We start from the raw sequence: 19,869 nt of genomic DNA on the forward strand, positions 1-19,869 counted from the left end.
AATTCTTGTGTTACAATTGTGTTTATTTTTTATGAATATAACAATTTTCATCCTTCGTTTGTATTTATTTTTTGTGTTTTAAAGGGTGTGGTTAGACAGGCAATTATATGACGCATTCCAAATAAGTCCTCAAAAGTGGCATCTGTGGTTATTAAGATAAGACACCTGGATAAGAAAAGAATCAAAAATTTAATTTTACTCCGAATATACGAAACATAAAGCAAATAAATGCTATTGACCTCTACCAATTAACTAAGAGATAATTTTTACGTCATTTATTTACAAACAAACAGAACTTTACCAATAATTAACAAAATAACAAAACAAGATAATTTCTTACGCAATTTGTTGACAAATAAACAACAATTAGTAACCGGTGTCGTAATAAAGCAAAATGTATTGATTTATTGTGTAATACATAAAATCAAAGAGTTCTGAATGGAAACAACTAAATATTCTTGCTAAACAGTAGACTAATGTACTATAAATACGTTAAAAATCAGAATTATGATGAAAAATTGACTTCGAAATGTACGTAAAAAATTTCACACCTTTATTATGTTTTACGTAATAATTCAGAGTTGACTTACCCAATAACTACTGCGGTTAGGTTCTAGAAGTCTTTTACAACAATTCCCCACTCGCACTAATAGGTTTTTAAGTCTAAAAGACATTAAAATTAGATATAATATGACCAAATAGGAACCGGTCCCACCCTTCGCTCCAAATTTGACACTTGACATTTATTTTTTTTAATCCCTGTATTCAGGTATTGATTTTGTGTCAAAAATAATGTTGCCCGTTCAACGTTACGAATTTCCCAAAAACATACCAATAAAATAAAAATTATAAGTTATACATTCTAATAAAAGTAAAAACAATACCTCACCATTATATTACCGCACCGTATCACTTAAACACAATACAAAAAATATTTACAATTTTCCTCAATCACAAATAATCGTAGAACACTGAAATTTTAACTTAAATTTAAAAACTTACTAGAATCATTGTTGTTTTATAAACACTGGAAATTACGATTTTTTTTTTTATAAATACATACATTATGTTTATGATAAACGCTTGGGTTATTCAACTTAATTGTTTTTTTACTCAATTTAGGTATGATAGCAATTATTCGTAATTAAGTTTTTCAAACGCAAAATGGTCTAGTTATCTCCGTGCAGTCAGGCATACGTCACACGGTGGTACGATGTTCAAACAGAAAAAATATATAATACTCTCTATTTAGAGTTTTCACCGAAAACCCACTTTACCGGCACAAAATCGAATTACCTTTGCCATTCTTATTCAAATATCTTCGTCCCGGTAAAGTAAATACGTAATATTTTTTAATTCAATTACAAAAATACACCGACGTTACGTCCAGCAAGATACGTTTGCACTTCGCAAGCTAAAAATACGTACTGACGGGGCGAGAGAGAGATACGTCGCACGGAAATTCAATAGCGATAAAGTTATTCCGCAACGAGTGCGAAAGAGACGGAGAACACGAAAATGTACGACAATTCGCGAATATTGACGAAAATCATCCCTTGTTGCATACACATATCAAACGTCATCTTTATCCATCCAGTGTTAAAAGTAAGCGTATGCTATGATCAGTTACTTTGCGTAATTACATCGTGATTTGATCGGGTATCTGTTTATCGGCGAAATAAAATGCAAGTAACAAATAAATAATAGAATCCGTGAGTCATTTCAGATGTTGATTGATGCGTGTTATAAAAACAAACCATAAAGCTTACCAGATGCGATTGGCAAACAAAAACAAAGGTAAACCTACAAAAGTTATTTTTATTATGTGCGTATTATCTTAAAATTCGTTGTAATTATAATGTATGTTGCGCTAATTAAGTGCTACATATTAATTCTAACCTTGGCTTTGTTCTTATATTTGCTTATACATTTATTCATACTTTCTTCTCTTACAATTTACTTCAAAATTTAATTCAGCTTTCTTATGTTTGTGTCCTCAAAACTCAAAAAGTATTCGATGAAATGACTTGAAATGTTTACACAACATTGCATTTATATAAAAGAATGTTTTTATATACTTTTTATCCCGAAGTTTCTACAGGAATATCAGTTTCAGCCACTACGAAGTGTGGCGTCAATTGGCTATGTTGTAATTTAGTAAGCAAAAGAATAACAACAATATTCACCTGTGTTATTACATAGCCTTACTATTTATATAAAACCAGTCTCATGTGTAAAAGGTTTTTTGCAGAGTTTTCAAGTATAACTTATTGCGTAGTGAATATTTTATTGATTATACTCAAGTTCGTATACTTAAACAAAAGGTATTTATACACCTAAGGTTATTACACTTCTATACACAATAGTATTAATTAAATACTTTGTGAATTAATACGCACTTATTATGAAATTAAACAGATGTTTTCAGTGGCTTTAACTCTTTTCACCACGCTTTTATTAGCTTGACCTGTATGTATGTATATGGGTATGTAACAGAATCTTTCAACTCGATTTTTGCCCACTTTGAACGATCAGATTAATACAAAATTTTGATCAATTATCAAGAACCGATGAAAATACACGATTTTAATAATTTTGTCCTACTCTCCTCATCAGCAACATCAGAATTATTGTTTTTCCTTATGCAATTCAAGCGTGGTGTTTAGTTTTTTTTAATGAATGAATATTATTATTTTTTCTAACTATTGGACATCGATGACCCGCGCTCCCCCAAATAATTGCTTACTCTACCATTCTGTTTGAATTTTCAAGCCTTCCGGCCATTAGTCTTCCGACAAGGTTTAACGACTGCTATCCAATGATAACACTAGATCACCGGACCATTAACTTAACGTGTCCTATTACTGTATCATAAGTGCTATAGACACAAAATAAACAAATAAAGGCAAATAAATTAATTCATGGATTTATAGCCACATTCTATCAAGTCATATAATTAACTGCCTTCCATACAAACTCAAGATAAAATTCCTTTGTCAGGGACAAAGCATTTTACTCCATCATAATGGATAGACAACTACAGTGCTGGATTCTTTATCACATTCCATTTTTCTTAATAAGATACATGGAAGTGCTAGAGATCAAAATCCAAAAAGGCATCATTAGGGCCAGCATCTTGTAATTTAGATCATATCTTTAGCATATATAGCATATTGAGGTAACAGACGAGCGTGGAATACATCTGACGGTAGGTACATTACTATCGCTCATAATCATCAGCAACCAACTCCATATAGAGCAGGTTCTACTTGAAGCAGATCACAGATGCGTTGCCACTGTAAACTAAGATGGTCGCAGTGGCATAACTATAGAGTGGCAGGACTGATAAAATGCCACGGGGCCCCGATCTGATTCCAAATAGAGATGCTGCGACCTCAAAAATAACCAAAAAAATGTGTATAAATTAGAAATAAAAATTAAGGTCACCAGGACCAAACAATAAGTAAAGTACGAATTCATGAGCGAAAATTTCTTAGGGCTCCGTGCAATGAATTTACCACGGGTCTTCCATGGTATAGTTACGCCACATGATAGCATTTAAAAAAAAGGGAAAAGGAGAATAATTATTATTAAAAAAAAAGACAAACCCACTGAGTTTCTTACCGGATCTTCTCAGTAGAGGTCGCGTTCCGATCCGGTAGTAGTTTAAGAAAATATTGTAACTGACAATTTGTAAGTGCCGCCGTTGGCCTATACAAAATAAACATATTTTAATTTCATTTCATTCCACTTGATGGTAGTAATGCAAGTCAATTATTTTATTTATCATAACAAAAGGGAAATCGTAGACATCATGATATTAAAGGACAATATATATGTCATTATTATCATTTAAACTCAAAACAAAGACAATTTAAGATTAACTTATTTATCTAACGCTTTGTTTGTGAATAAATGGATGGAAAATTTGTGATACATTCAGTATTTTTATCATTGTATGGTATGTGTCATATTATCTCATTCCATTGTAATTACTTCAGAATATATTCATTACTTTGATGATATGAATTTATTTTTACCAGACTGCGGAGAGTATCTATTTATTTCTGCCCAATAACAGCAGCGTTAAGCTCGGCTGTGTTCTGATTTGAAGGGTGTGGTAAGGGAGACATACTTTTCAGAGGCGTTCCAGTATAGTCTTCAGGGGTAGCAGCGCATCTGTGACTGACTTTGGGTAGGAATATCTAATCCTATCTGGGGTTGGTTAAAGATGTCAATGGACGGCAGTAGCTACTTATCATCAGGTGGACTGTATGCTCGTCTGCTACTCCTATATTATTAGAAAAAACATTCTTTGGCATGGCCTGTAGCCCAAATGGCTTGACGGATTTTTATTAAATGAGGTGTCAAATCAAATGAGATTTTATTCACAACATATCCGGTATTTCCAATGACTCATATATTATACGAATATATGATATCATACACGTGTTGTGTAGTAAATAATTAGACTAATGATTTTAGTCCGTCAATAATTTGATGAGAAAAGATAACAGTATGATGCACGAAATTAGATGATTCATTATTATAGTTTTAATTATGTACCATATTGCGCCATCCAGGAAAAAACCAATGAAACTTAAACTTTTGGACAAGTGTAAAATGTCTCCAATAAAACACTGTATTATTTCTGTACCATTTCAAAACACAGGATGTAACATTACCACATTTCATCTCGATCGATTGAACAGATAAGCAGAGATATATGTAGCAGTATCTATACAAACATAACGTGCCCTGCTATTATCATCTGTCTGGTGACATCATAGTACGCCCTCAGAGTAATTACATAAATATCTACATAATAATAACGTGTAGGTATTGCTTACAAATACTAATGTTTTAATTTCTCTATACGAATAGAAGAGTTAAACTAAGTAGCTGCAATTTATATAACTGTTTTCTAAGTTTACGTGCTTATTTACATGATAGAAAGATATTAAGAACCGTTCTTCAGTGACGTTACGAGTACCCTCTACTTGTCCTATAATTACCAACTGAGTATCAAAAACTACTGAAGCGAATAAAATAAGACTTATTTTTACCACGCTTTTATTAGCTTGACCTGTATGTATGCATGTAACGGAATCTTTAAACTCGATTTTTACCCTCTTTTAATGGTCCAATTGATTTAAAATTTTGATCACTTTTCAAGAACCGATGACAATATACGTTTTTAATAATTTTGTCTCATTCTCCTCATCAGTTCGTCAGAAATAACGATCATCCTTGCGCGATTTTAGCGTGGTTTTTAGTTTTTTGAACTATAATTATTTTACAACTAAATTTATTGACAAAGTCAACAGGACACTTGGGCCCGTTATTAGAAATCAATCCATTCAATAAATTATTTATTAAAGATCGACATTTGACAATTTTTGCATACTGGAAATTGCCCAATTTTGATATTTGGTATGCAAAATGTGAATGGACTGAGTATAATAAATAACGGGCTTTCGTAATAGTTTTTATTTCGAAATTTAAAAAAAAAATACAAAGAGGCCACTCTGAAATGACTTAGAAGTCCTAACTAATATTATAAATGCAAATGTGAGTTTGTTTGTTACACTTTCACGCCGTAACTACATAACCGATTGTGATAAAAGAATAAAATATGATACCTTTTATACCGAAAAAAGTGCCGTCCCCGAGATAAAAAACTCTGACCGCGAGCGAACCCGTGTCTAAAAGCGAGTTTCAATACTGTACTATACTATATCGATTCTAGGTTTAGATTCTATAGTACCTAGCGTTACTCAGTACATCTAACCCTGATTCTACAGCGCATGTTGGCTCCAAAATATTGATTTCAACGTGAAAAGCTATGGCGCTTTTACACTTGACATTGAAAACCTGAATACACTGGCATTTTGACTGTATTTTTATACATTTCGTGTTAAAACTTGCTTTGTGCTACAACTTGAAATTTTGAGCACTTTTCAAGCTGAAGTGAAGAGTTTTTAAAGCGCGTTGTTTTTAGGGTCCGTCCGTATCCAAAGCGTAAAAACGGTACCGTATTATAGTCCGCGCCAAACTGCTAGTCCGCTCTGAAGTTGTTGCGAGCAGGTGTAGTCATATAATTTACGATGGCGACGCGATTCATTTCTATATTCAGACCAGACTTCACCGGACTAGCAGTTTTACGCGGACTATACTAAGCCTCCGCTGTCTGCCCGTCTGTATGTCTGTCTATCACAGGACTCTATCTCTTAAACCGTAATAGTCCATCCGTCACTTGATTTTTCTACAAAATGTATAACGGTGGCCGTTATTACAACAAATACAAAAAATAAAGAAAGCCTTAAATGGGGTTGGTTGTATGAGAAACCGCAATTTTTTTTAGTTTTTTGCTTTACCTTAATAAGATTTTTTACTTCATAAATTTGACCTGTCTACCTGTTACAATTATTAAACCTTAATAGCTACACATTTCAAAGTCTCTCCCTTACAACTTCAAACCAGATCACTTTTTTTATAATATAGGAGTAGCAGACGAGCATGCAGTCCACCTGATGGTAAGTGGGTACTGCCGCCCATGGACATCTGTAATGAATACCAGATCGGATTAAATATTCCTACCTGAGGTTGGCAAGAGTGGGAGCTCGAACCGCCTGGCCAACGGCCCGGGAAGAACGGCAGTATGTGTGGTCTCATACCGTCGTACGCACCAGATGGTCGGGTACCTTTTGAAGGTGTTCCCCTCGTGAACAAAAAAAAAATAAGGAGTCGAACCACAAAGGGTTCTACCACCTTTTTTTCGTTTTTTTTTTTTTTTATAGCAGTGTTAAACGTTGTTGTGTTCTGATAACTGTAGAGTCTCATAACTGGAGAGAGTATAAATCAGAATAAAGTATGGGGATGATCCTATACGGGCCATCACCATTACCTCCTCGAAATTAGAATATTGTTGGTGGTATTTCTTCCCAGAATTTGACAATACCTAATCCCATTGTCATACAATGTATTTTTTTCAAAACCAACTCACGCCATTACTGGCTAGAGAATTGACTAAAAAACTCAAATGATACAGTTTACGTTTTTATCATCAACCTCGTTACACCTTTTAACATTTTCGCTATATCTTATAGTTTTGGATTTTTTTTTTTTTTATAATATAGGAGTAGCAGACGAGCATGCAGTCCACCTGATGGTAAGTGGCTACTGCCGCCCATGGACATCTGTAATCAACCCCAGATAGGATTAGATATTCCTACCTGAGGTCGGCCACAGATGCGCCGCTACCCCTGAGGACTAAGCTGGAACGCCTCGGAAAAGTCTGTCTCCCTTACCACACCCTTCAAACCGGAACACAGCAGCGCCTAACACTACTGTTATTAGGTAGAAATAGGTGTGGCGGTGGTGCCGCCGGAGTCGAACCACAAAGGGTTCTACCACCTTTAAAATTTGGATTTGGTGGATTTGGCCACTTGAAAAATTTACCGTATACTTCTAAAGATAAAGATTATCCTTATTAACCTGTCAGTTATCCTTAATCTAGTCTACAACTATAGATACAATTCGAATGATTTCTTGCAAATGTTATTAAAAATCTGAACAATTGAGTTTCAATTTCCTTTTTCTTGGAAATAACTTTTTGCTACAGCACTAGTCGATCGCGTGAAAACAGTCCATTAATATTGAGATGTAAAAAATGTATAATGTTTACATTTTTTGTTAAAACACAGTGAGGTCGGCAAAAAGTTATTAAAGTGATGATTTAAAACCGTATCGCAAAATTTATTGCTTCTTAGTTCTAAAGATATTACAAAATAAGATTTTTTTTTTATAATATAGGAGTAGCAGACGAGCATGCAGTCCACCTGATGGTAAGTGGCTACTGCCGCCCATGGACATCTGTAATCAACCCCAGATAGGATTACATATTCCTACCTGAGGTCGGCAAAAGATGCGCCGCTTCCCCTGAGGACTAAGCTGGAACGCCTCGGAAAAGTCTGTCTCTCTTACCACACCCTTCAAACCGGAACACAGCAGCGCCTAACACTGCTGTTATTAGGTAGAAATAAGCGTGGCGGTGGTGCCGCCGGAGTCGAACCACAAAGTTTCAAATTGAAACAAGTAGCAAGCGAGCATACAGTCCTTCTGATAGTACACTACTACACGTCTGTTACCAACTATATAGAATAAGGTCTACCTGAAGCCGATGATAGATGCATTGCCACATGCCACTCTTTAAGAATGGGTAGGTTTAGGTTCAGAATGTCCAATCTCAAAATATCAAAATAACTGAATAACTCACAACGTACTAAGACAAATAACTTGAAAATCAATAACTCAGCTGTGTAAATAACCTGTAATAGACTCGTACAACTGTGGCGCATTTAAATAGCAAATTACAGATGTTATTTTGATTTTTTGAAATTACAATGTATTCAGTTTTACTCACGAATCTAACGTCACCGGTAGGAAAAATCCTATGTTAAAATTCATCAAGCCGTTAGAGTCACTACACGTGTTAAAATGAGCATTAATATCTTGGTTGTAACTAAGTGGAATGGTGTGGGAGTTCAAACGACGCCCCTACCCCTCCCGAAATCTTACAAAAATCAAAAGTTATAATTATAATCGTAGATCTAACCCTGATTTTACAGCGCGTGTTCATTCCATAATATTGATTTCAACTTGAAAAACTATGGCGCTTTTACTCTTGACATTGAAAACCTGAATACACTCATTAGGGGATGAAATTTCTTTATATTTAAACCTTTTCAAACAAGGCTTATTATTCTTGGCGTAATATAGGGCACTGAGTATAAAAAGAAGTCAACACAAAAAGGGCCATCAATATTTTCAATTTCCCGAAATAAAATCCTACGGCCTTGATACATATATTCGAAATACACAATATAATCGAAAAACAAAACCCTTCGGTTCAGGGTAAAATGGTAATCGCACAGAATAAAACTTCCCAGGGCCGGATTCGAAGGGCATTCGAGAACCCCGGGGCCTCCGCAAGAGGGCCCCCCAAATAAGAGAAAAATATCCAAATTTAGAACAATAGAGGTGAAAACGCAAATTTCGAAGAGTCAACTATTGCATTTTTGCTTTTTGCATTTTACCGACTGCATTAATCACACTTATTTTTTGAAACACGGGTGAAACACGGTGTGTGTTGTTTCTCTAAATATTTTTTTTTATTGGCATTTTTTTTCGGTAAATAATAAGGGACCTCCGCTCTTTTGCCCACTGCCTGTAGACCCCTAAAACCTCCCATTTTACATGCAAAATTATCAACATAAGCTGTCATCTGTAATCTTCAACATTCAACATCTCACAATTTACGTTTAAAAAGCAAACATTTCGTGATATCTAGATGCCGTCAAGGCCAGTAAACAGTAAAGAATAAGGTAATAAAATCTTCAATAACTATTTACATACGCCATAATAAATTAGATTCCGTCCGTCTGTAATTTATTTATTTACTAGTTTTAGCCCGCGGCTTCGCCCGCTTTTAAAAGAAAATAATATAACATACTAACATACATAAAACTGTAAATTCGTACCTTCAACTTTGCTAAAGATCATCACTTGATCAAATGCATAGTGTACGATTCAATCCTTACTAATATCGATTAAAATAATCGATGTTTTGGGTCCAAGAGATCGATTCTCCGATTAATCGATCTTAGATCGCCATCCCTAGTTCCCGTGGGATTTCCGGGATAAAAACTATCCTATGTCCTTTCTCGGTGTCCTTTCTCGGGTCTCAGACTATCTTTGTACAAAATTTCATTAAAATCGGTTCATTGGTTTAGTCGTGAAGAAGAGACCACCAGACAGACAGACAGACAGACAGAGTTACTTTCGGATTTATAATATTAGTAAGGATAGTGAGGATATTAGTAAGGATTTATTTTATTGGACTATTAACAGAAATACATGTTATATTATGATGTAACAATATGTGTCCTTAAATTCACAGCATGCGATGTTTAACAAAAGCACGATAACTAACTATAATATTTGGTAAGATTTAGAAATTTTTCAACTTTAACAATCTTATTATTTGTAACACCTTAAGTATGGCTACGCCGTTTGGGACGTAGTCAAGTGTGTAGTAATGTGACTGACGGTAAGCTAAGTTTAATAAACTTGGAACACGTTTATTCTGAATGAATAAATTACAATAAGATCGTTTGTTTTGATGTTTATTTGCCTGTACCATGCAATGATTTAAGCAGTATCTCTCAATCGGGGATCCGAGGTTCTCTGATTTTTAAAAGGGAGACTCGTGGCCAGCATTGGGACAATAATCGACCTATCAACAAAGTGAAGAAAAAAGGCGATTTTGAGGATAATATTAAGAAAATAAATGACTTTAAAACCTATTTTTAAAAGACTGTCTACTCGTTATTATCCTTACATTTGCCGCACAATGAACATGTAAATGCGCACAAATACACGAGAACATGAGAATCCAAATCCTTTGATTTACAATAAAAATGTAAACACCATGGAGAACAGACGAACGTCATAGCAAATACAGACTACCACAGTCGAATACACTCAAATAAGGACGTACTCTCTATTCGTCTATAATCGGCGAGTAGCTATGACATGAAATGACAGACCTAAATAACATGTAATTTCTACAGAAAGGTAACATTAGGTTTAACTTTTGATGAAAAATGCATAAAGGATAAGTAAAAACGAATATAGAGAGGAAAACCACAAACATTAAAATTTAAATCGATTAACGTCAGCTAGACTTCATCGGAACGAATTAACATATTAACATGTTCATATGTCACGCCCGATTTATCGCAAAGGTACCTACTATTTGCAATATATCTTTCGTAACCTCTATTTCTCCTATTACGGTGACAAATTTTGTTATGTAAAGAAGTAGGAAAAGTTATTGCAATAAATTAGGTTAGAAATAAAATCTAATTAGAAAAGTTATTGCAATTAATTATTAAAAGTAAACTGAAAATTAGTTAAAAGGGTGGTACCACACTTAGGTATATCTTTAACAAGGGTACCACCACACATTAGACTGAGTCAGAAAAAAAAATATTTTTTTTTGGAGTAAATACATGTAAAAAGTTACTTTGATAGACAAAAAAAATCCTAAAATTTGAGCTTTCTATCTTAAAAATTGAGTTGGCCCCTTTCCCATTTAAAATCCGTTAAGCTCAAATTTTAGATTTTTTTTCTCTATCAAAGTAACTTTTACATGTATTTACTAAAAAAAAAATGTGAACCGTCACGGGACGCCTGGCAGATGTGAAACATCGACATTAGGAACTAAATATGTCATAATGATAAAATAAAATGGCAATAAATGGCGTCGCATGGCGACGCGTCGCCACATCGTACACACTACTGCATATAGACTGTATATATATACCATCGTATAGCGTGGCGTCGCCACGGCATGCGTCGCCACGCCAGAAATCGGTTTTACGTGCGGCTATAGACGTTTCACATCAAAAAAACAAAAAAAATAATTGTTTACTCATTCTAACCACACTTACACCTATTTCTAGTATGAAGCAGTTCTACGTTTTGGTGGAAAGGTGTGGATGCCGGCTGACATATGAAGCTACCAAGTCAGTCCTCAGGAGTGGCAACTGTGATCGGCTTCAGGTAGAACCTGTTCTATATGGAGTTGGTTACAGATGTCCATACGGTAGTGACTACTTACCGTCAGCTGAACTGCACTATGATTATCTACTTCATTTAAAAAAAACCTAGCGACGAGGCAAAAAGGATAACTAATGGAAAGTCTCTATCGCCTGACCATTTGGATTTTAAGAGCAGCCTTTTTTAACAGGTGGGACTCTTAAGCGAAGAGAAAAGTTTCTTCAAACTAGCTGATTTGTTACTTAATTTTTATAAAAAAAAAACTTAGCGGTAAGGCAGAAAGGCTATTTGATTCTGGACAATTGGATTTTAAAAGCAGGCCTTTTTTGAAGAGGCGTCTCTTGAGCGACGAGAAGAGACTCTTCAGGCTCTTTAGAAATGATCATTTTACAATGTACAAGTACAACTTACCTTGGTATCCAGTTTTATTTTTCCAGATAATTTCTTATTTTTCCATATTATCGCCGAATAGTTGCTTTCACTCTGTAATGTAAAACGAAACACTTTATTCAACAATAAGGTTTGAAAATGATGAGGTTAGAAGAAGATTAATTTTAGGCACAGATTTTCAAGAGTAGGTAATGGAATCAACTCTGATAGTAAACTGCTACTGGCTGGCTTATAACAGGAGTGTAGCTGCTGTGTTCTGGTTTGAAGTTTAGTAGCGGAGAAACTTTAGAGGCATTCCAACTTGGTCCTCAGGGGTAGCGACGTATCTGTGGCCTTCCTCAGGTAGAAGTGTAAACTTATCTGGAGTTGATTACATATGTTCATGGGTGGTAGTCACTACTAATCATCTGGACTGCTCCTTCACAACTTCGACTTCATTAAAGCCTTTAATATATTTACAACAATTAACACTACAGATAGTAGAAATTGTTTGTAGGTATATTAAAATGTATCTCAACTACATTGTAACTAAATAGTAACGTCAATAATAGGTAACTCCATTGTTACAAACAATAAAACATATGTGACATTGAATTAACTAAGTAGTTTACACATAGTATTTTAAGATTTTAACAGTGTATTCAAGAGAGTTGAAAAAGATTATTTATTATTTAATTAGTTTTTGTACACAAAAAAGATAATTAACAATACAAAAGAGATAGAAATGAAGTACATAGGATTGCTTATTCCAAAATTTCTGGAATTTCTTCCAGCAATCCTGGGACAGGAATGTGCATACGAAAGGCGAAATTAGTGTGCAAAAAAAAGAATTAGAAGATTATAAGAAAGTTATGGACTAAAAAGGTTAAAATTGTTGTTTCTCTATAAATTCCTTAATCCTCTTCAAGTTTAAGGGCAAATCACAAATCACCTTCATAGTTCAGAAGTAATAAAAATATTGTGCACTTAAGTTACTCGAATTAGATCAGCAGGATAGAGTATGGGAGATGGGAGAAAACTTTGCTCAGGAATACATATGCACAAGAGTAGCTCTAAAAATATTTAGCATGATTTTTTCAGATCAAAATGTTACTAATTATAAAAACTTAAAAAATTCTACTTTGTATTTTTGATTTAAATAAATTGCAAAAAAACATCAACGATTTTTTTTGAGCATTTTCCCTTAATTTCAGGAAATTTAAAACAGTGGGGAAAACGGTTTCACAAAGCTGGCAATACTAAACCCAACAAAGTTGCATACCTTGACTTATTGCTGACACATCTAAGCCAAAAACTTAGATTTTTTTAACGACTTCCCAAAAGGAAAGAAATTATCATTATGGAATCTATTTTATGGCATGGCGAAGGACAATTTTAACTGAACCAAAAATGATGTCAGTTTTATTATTAAGATGACAACCGGTAGCAAGTATGTTGGTATAACTTATCTGTTTTCAAATAAACGTTTTAAAGTAAAATACATATTTAAATAGTAAATAGCATACCCCTCTCTTTTATATTTAGATGTTTAGTAAAGGAAAATGATTCGTACGTTACTGAGCATTTTTATTCATTTATTGCTTGATAATTTTATAAATTATTGCAACAAAAAATTAAAAAAATGACTAGATACGTACCGCAAAGTATATAAATACAGGAGATTTTTTCTGACCATAGAATTAAATTGACAATTAATCTTTTGGATCATATTAGGTTTAGCTCAAAAATTCATATCTTATTTTTTATAATTAGACCTAATGTTAAGGCAGAAATGCTATGCATTCTTGCAACACCAGAGGCGTCGCCAATGCATCGCCGGCTTTGGAGGAGAGCTCTCCTTTGCTAAAGTTAACTACCCACCTTTTTATATACTATATGGAAATAGCAGATGAGCATGCAGTCCACCTGCTGGTAAGTAGTACTGCCACCCATGGACATTTGTAATCAACCCCAGATAGGATTAGATATTCCTACCTGAGATCGGCTACAGATGCGCCGCTACCCCAGAGGACTATGCTAGAATGCCTCGGAAAAGTATGTCTATACCACACCCTTCTGTTATAACAGCAGCGTTTAACGCTAAATAAGTGTGGCACAGGTGCCGCCGGATTCGAACCACATAAGATTCTACCATCTTCGGAAAGCTATGTCATCGCTCTAGGTATATAAACATTCGTACATAGAAATGCAACGTTGTAAAAGATTCCAAGTGCATCCATCGAGTAGGTTTCAAGTAATATAGACACAAACATATATAGTAATATTTTTCTATGTAGATAATGCCTGTACCAAAATTAATTGGGTAACAGAATATTATTAAACCTATTTCTCACGTGTAATAACACGCCATATTGATTTATATATGCCTAAAGATAACTGAAACTGGGCACAGGAAAAGCCTTATTCCTTTATCTTTATTTGTTGTAAACACCGTTTTTATCCCTGAGATATTATCTTTACATCGGCGTAAATCCACGTTTGAAGATTACATTCTTCTCTGTATCCTATCAGAGTAATTGTCATGGTCGATTACTTTGATGGCACCATCGTCACACCTGTTTTGTTTGGACTATGATTAAGCTCATTTTAAAACTATGATTGAAGGTGGTTAAACTCTTTTTGGATCGACTCCGGCGGCACCACCGCCATACTTTTTTCTGACTAATAACAGCAGTGTTAAGCGCTGTTGTGTTCTGGTTTGAAGGGTGTGATAAGGGAGACATACATACTCAAGGGAGACATACTTCTGATTTAAACCTGAGGGATATCAATGGATCTTTAACCGACCTCAGGATTTTAAGCTCGAGTTATTCATTTTGAAAACATACAACTTAATATTTAGGCAAGATTACATTTCCGAGTTAAATATTACATTCACACATATTCTAGAATAAGTTTGTTCTTTCATTAATGAAAAGGAAATCTTATGCAACGTTAATAACACCACAGCTAGTGTTTATACAAATTGACATCAATTTATAAAGATCTTACGCTTAGTATTGAATAACTAGTGTTACGTATGAACACGTGAATATTAATTTATAAGAATAAATATATAGAAGTAAAACCCTGTGTTTTATTGACAAATTGTAGAAGTGTGCGAAAATTCTATTTAAGAAGTGATAGCACTGGTTTCAAACTCTGTTTCAATCGGAAAGTCAAACGTTCTAATCCCAGGCACGCGCCTTAATTATTCTACATTTTTTTATAATATAGGAGTAGCAGACAAGCATGCAGTCCACCTGATGGTAAGTGGCTACTGCAGCCCATGGACATCTGCAATCAACCCCAGATAGGATTAGATATTCCTACCTGAGGTCGGCCACAGATGCGCCGCTACCCTTGAGGACTAAGCTGGACCTCGGAAAAGTCTGTCTCCCTTACCACACCCTTCAAACCGGAACACAGCAGCGCCTAACACTGCTGTTATTAGGTAGAAATAGGTGTGGCGGTGGTGCCGCCGGAGTCGAACCACAAAGGGTTCTACCACCTTCAAAATTGTAATGTGTATTGGAAATTAAATATCATTTGCTTTTAAGGAAAACAATGTCAGGACACCTATAAATACTAAATACTTTAAAGAAGTTCCTAAATGTATGTGGAGTCTTTCAATCCGCATTTGACTAAGTCGGTAGACTTAAAGCTCTCCCGCACTGTAAGGAGTCCCGAGCCAGTGACAAATAATGAGTTAACGACCATGGTATTCGCTAAATGAGAAGTAGTCACTGCCGTATGGTCAACTGTAATCAACTCGACTAAGTTAGAACGATTCATATGCGTATATTTACACACTTCAAAGCAGAACACAGCTTTGCTATCCTGCTGTCATACGGCGAAAATAGATGTGACAATGGTGCCAGAATCACGAAGGATTCTACCACCTTAAAACGTCTATAGTCATATTGATATGGTACAATTCTCACGCACGCATCTTACATTTTTCAAAGATATGTGCGTATTAGAAAATAACGTCAAAGGTGCGTGAAGTCAACTAATTGCGCACTTGATCAGCGCGGTGGACTATGGCCGAAACCTGAGAGGAGACCCGTGCCCAGCAGTGGAACAGTAATTGGTAATAAATTAAGTGCAAACCATTAAATTTGGAAATATTTACAAACAAAATGTTATAAATGCATCAATTAATAAGTTAATTACATTAACCTTTGCCGTTACTACGTTGTATGTTTTATCGCGACACGTTGTAACACACACACTCATTGTAATAGCAATGCATACAAACAATCAAGATAAGTATGAAGATTAGATATCTATAACTATGCAAACATGAGGGATTACTTTTATGAATTGCACTTAGATACGTCACCGCTCATAAATATTACGAACAAACACATTTCGATAAATGTACCAATAAATTGGGATAATGTTTTAAGGATAGCAACACTTTTTGCCGACAGTTGCGCGGTGTACGGTTTTGTAAATATTTTCCCAATAAAAGTGGGTAAAATATTTATAAGGCAACATTATAATTTATTGTTTTTTTTTAATTGTCTTTTATAGAATATCTGAAAAAAAATTCTGATAGGTAAATGTTTGTTTACAATTAATATATCATTTCAGTAGTCCTTCATAAGAAAATAGCTTAGAAGAAAGCAATTATATTAAATCACAAACTACTTTTAGAGTAGGTATAGTTCGCGCTAGCTAGTCCGCTCTGAAGTTGTTGCAAGCAGGTGTTGTCATACAATTTGCTATGGCGACGCGATTCATTTCTATATTCAGAGCGGACTAGCAGCTTTACGCGGACTATACGTAAATTTATTGTAGTAAAAAAATAGACTGCCAATCATCCTTACCTTCCGAATACTATCTATATTATATGTATAATAATTTACCATAATCTGCTGTTTCTCCAAATGATCCAATCTCTTTTCCATTGAAATGAGTTTCTTTTGAAAATCGTCAGCAATACATCGACACAAGCTCAGAGATTCACCGAATATTCTCATTTTGCACTTGAACTCCTCGAAATCGCTGCGAAATCTGGAAATATTTCACTGAACCAAGATTACCCTTCAAATTTATCCTAAATATCCTTTATATTAATTACATTCCTTACAATTACTACGCTTTTATTTGCTTCGCCTGTATGTATGTGACGGAATCTTTGAACTCAATGTTTACCCACTTTGAACGGCCCTTTTCTTCAAATTTTTTAATAATTATCAAAAACCGATGACAATACACGATTTATAAAAGTTCGTCCTATTGTCCTTACGAGGATCATCAAGATTAACGATTTTAAGGCGGTGTTCGAGCGCCTTAGAGAAAGTTCATCGCAAAGTTACTACATTGCAACAATTACTACTTTTAGTTTGATGAACAATAAAATCATGCTTTTTACTTTTTGACGTGACAACGTCTTAAATTAGGTTGCGGCTGGGAGTCACTTATGAAAAAGTGTAACGCCCGGTAACGTTACGATGAGTCACCGAACGAGAGAGAGGCCCGCCGAATGCCTTGCGTCTCTCTCCCACTCAACTATGATCGGTCTGCCGCGCGCGCAGCACTAGAGAATTAGGCGCATTGAATCGGCGCATGCTTGTGTCTCTGTCTTTGTCTTTCTCGAACGTTCTTGGCGTTGGAAAAACAAGAAAGCGTCACAATACAAGTTCACACGTGTGGTTAAAGTATCGTCAGCTGTGTCTGTAGTGAAAATATGGAGTGCTTAGATTCGTCATTTATCATTTACAACAACTGTTAAAATTTGTGCAATTCTTATTTTCATTCAATTCCTTGTTCCTATTGTGCAATTTAATTATATTCATATCAATAAATATTCTACCGAGAAAAAGACGTTGTCACGTAAAATCTTCGCCCGTAAAACCGACTTTACAGGCAACCATTTTTTTAAACTATATTTTTTTGTATAAGATTAATTAAATAATAAATTACCTGGATATGGCTGAATTTAAGGAAAACTTTGATGTGCTCGTTGAGTTGTCGGTAAACGATAATGACGAAATGTCAAGTCGTATATGGTTTTGGCGGCGAATAAAATTTTGGCGGGAATCCTGTTCCGAACTACAACAACTTGACGAAGGATTCTTCAGTGCGTGGATATCTAGTTTGTTGTCTTTCATGATTAGCTTGCTGTCTATTTATTTATAATAAATTATGGTAAGTATTAGAACAGTTATTAATAGTAGATGCTCCTTTTTATGAAGATGTACGAATATATCCTATTTTTATTAGGCAAAAGAGTATTGCTTGCTATTTTTAAAAATAATTTAAATGTTTATTTTCTATTTCTATAATCTTCGCAGTGTAGTTTTAAACTTAAACATTGTATCTGAAAGAAAATTATAAGGCCGTTTATTATTACTTGAAATATTTCTTATTGCGTCTTATATATACTGAGCATAGTTTTGACAATTCATATTGTCACTGCCATGTATTTTCGTTTTTGAAAAATATTTATAAAGTATAGTTTTTAGATCATTTACGATTGAAACGATATTTCTCCGCATTTTTTCTTCGATTTCGTGTTTTTGCACTACTTAACTGCACATGTCAGCATTGTTCCGCGTAAATTACACCATGACAGCCATTAAATGGCTGACACATTTGTAAGCCGTTTAAGCCATTTACCTACCTATACCTAATTCGTAAGTATATATATATATATAGTCCGCGCCAAACTACTAGTCCCCTTTGAAGTTGTAGCGCACAACTATGAGCATTCTACTAACGCAGCTATGTACCTGCCGGTGCCGGGAGGGGTCCCGCGCTGTCCTTGTCTCGCTAATATAGCTACAATTTGCTATTCGAAGCGACTCGTTTCTATATTCAGAGCGGACTAGCAATTTGGCGCGGACTATACCTAGGTAAATACTTGTGTTATAGCTGTATTAAAACTTATTACATTTAAGGACTTACCAAATGTGTATGTGTTTATATTACAACATAAGTTAAGGTTTATTTTATTGTAAGTATGTAGCAAGATATTTTTTATAATGTTTTGGATATTTTAACATTATTATGACAGAAATTTTGAAAGAAAAGTCAGAAAGTGATGTGACAAGATTATTCTTTACAAATTAAAATAGTGTATAAAAATAATATGTATATTTGTTTACAGATAAATAGATTACTTTTTAATTATATGTAATAAATACCCACTACTTTTACATAATATAATAAAAGTAGTAATAATAAAATTATTTGAATTTAATTATCAATTCCGTCTTAATCTGTATTGCTTCTTTGCTGACGTTTTACAGCGAACTATTCGCCGAGGAACTCACCGAGTGATTCGTGCACGAATACGATCACGAGGAGATTCATTTATATACTCTGTTGGGAATAGGCCACAGGAGAACGAGAAAATAAACTATGAAATATAATAAAATAAAATTCACTCCAAAAAGATACTTTTTATTATATCGAATCATTGACAGAATGACAAATTAGAAGAAGTAAAAATATATGTTTTCAGCTGCCAGCTTTATCATATATAACCTACTTGAATATTATACATTATAAGAGGCTTGAGTTTTTGCTATATTCCAACAGCCTCCCTCAAAAATTCAAGTATAAAGCAATTTATAAATACGTTCTTTGCAGAACACTTCTTGAATGTCATTACATCTACCACCACTTCACTAGGTGTTTCGTTATGGAGAAGAAGCGGCGAAAGAAACTCCATAACACACATCTTTTTACAATAAATATAAATGTTTTTACAATGGCAAACTTAACCATGGCACATGTGGAGCTGAAGATACTTCAGACCACATCGATTTATCAGTCAAATATACAAAGAAAACTTCAAACAAAACCTTATACTCGTACTCTGCTTTAGCTGATGAGACTGCGACAGTGTCTACATTGTTT

The 19,869-nt window shown here is 34.5% G+C and overlaps 1 protein-coding gene across 4 annotated transcripts in view; it reads right to left on the reverse strand.

The window, feature by feature from the left end:
* Positions 1-18,050, reverse strand: part of LOC140756928 (choline/ethanolamine kinase) — a 38,707-nt gene extending 20,657 nt beyond the window's left edge. Inside the window, exons 1-3 of one of the 4 annotated variants that reach the window (XM_073092465.1) lie at positions 17,929-18,050; positions 16,869-17,030; positions 12,037-12,108 (exon numbers count right to left, since the gene is read on the reverse strand). In XM_073092465.1, the coding sequence (XP_072948566.1) occupies positions 12,037-12,108; positions 16,869-16,982 (186 nt within the window). In that variant the 5' untranslated portion in view covers positions 16,983-17,030; positions 17,929-18,050. Of the gene's footprint in view, positions 1-590; positions 889-1,296; positions 1,433-12,036; positions 12,109-16,868; positions 17,031-17,928 lie in introns of those variants that run through there. The other 3 variants (XM_073092466.1, XM_073092468.1, XM_073092467.1) reach the window with 3 other exon arrangements.
* Positions 18,051-19,869: the final 1,819 nt, after the last annotated feature.

The sequence above is a fragment of the Epargyreus clarus genome, unplaced genomic scaffold (genome assembly GCF_041222505.1).
Source record: "Epargyreus clarus isolate Ecla_fem2 unplaced genomic scaffold, WU_Ecla_fem_2.2 ptg000036l, whole genome shotgun sequence".
Classification (NCBI taxonomy): domain Eukaryota; kingdom Metazoa; phylum Arthropoda; class Insecta; order Lepidoptera; family Hesperiidae; genus Epargyreus; species Epargyreus clarus.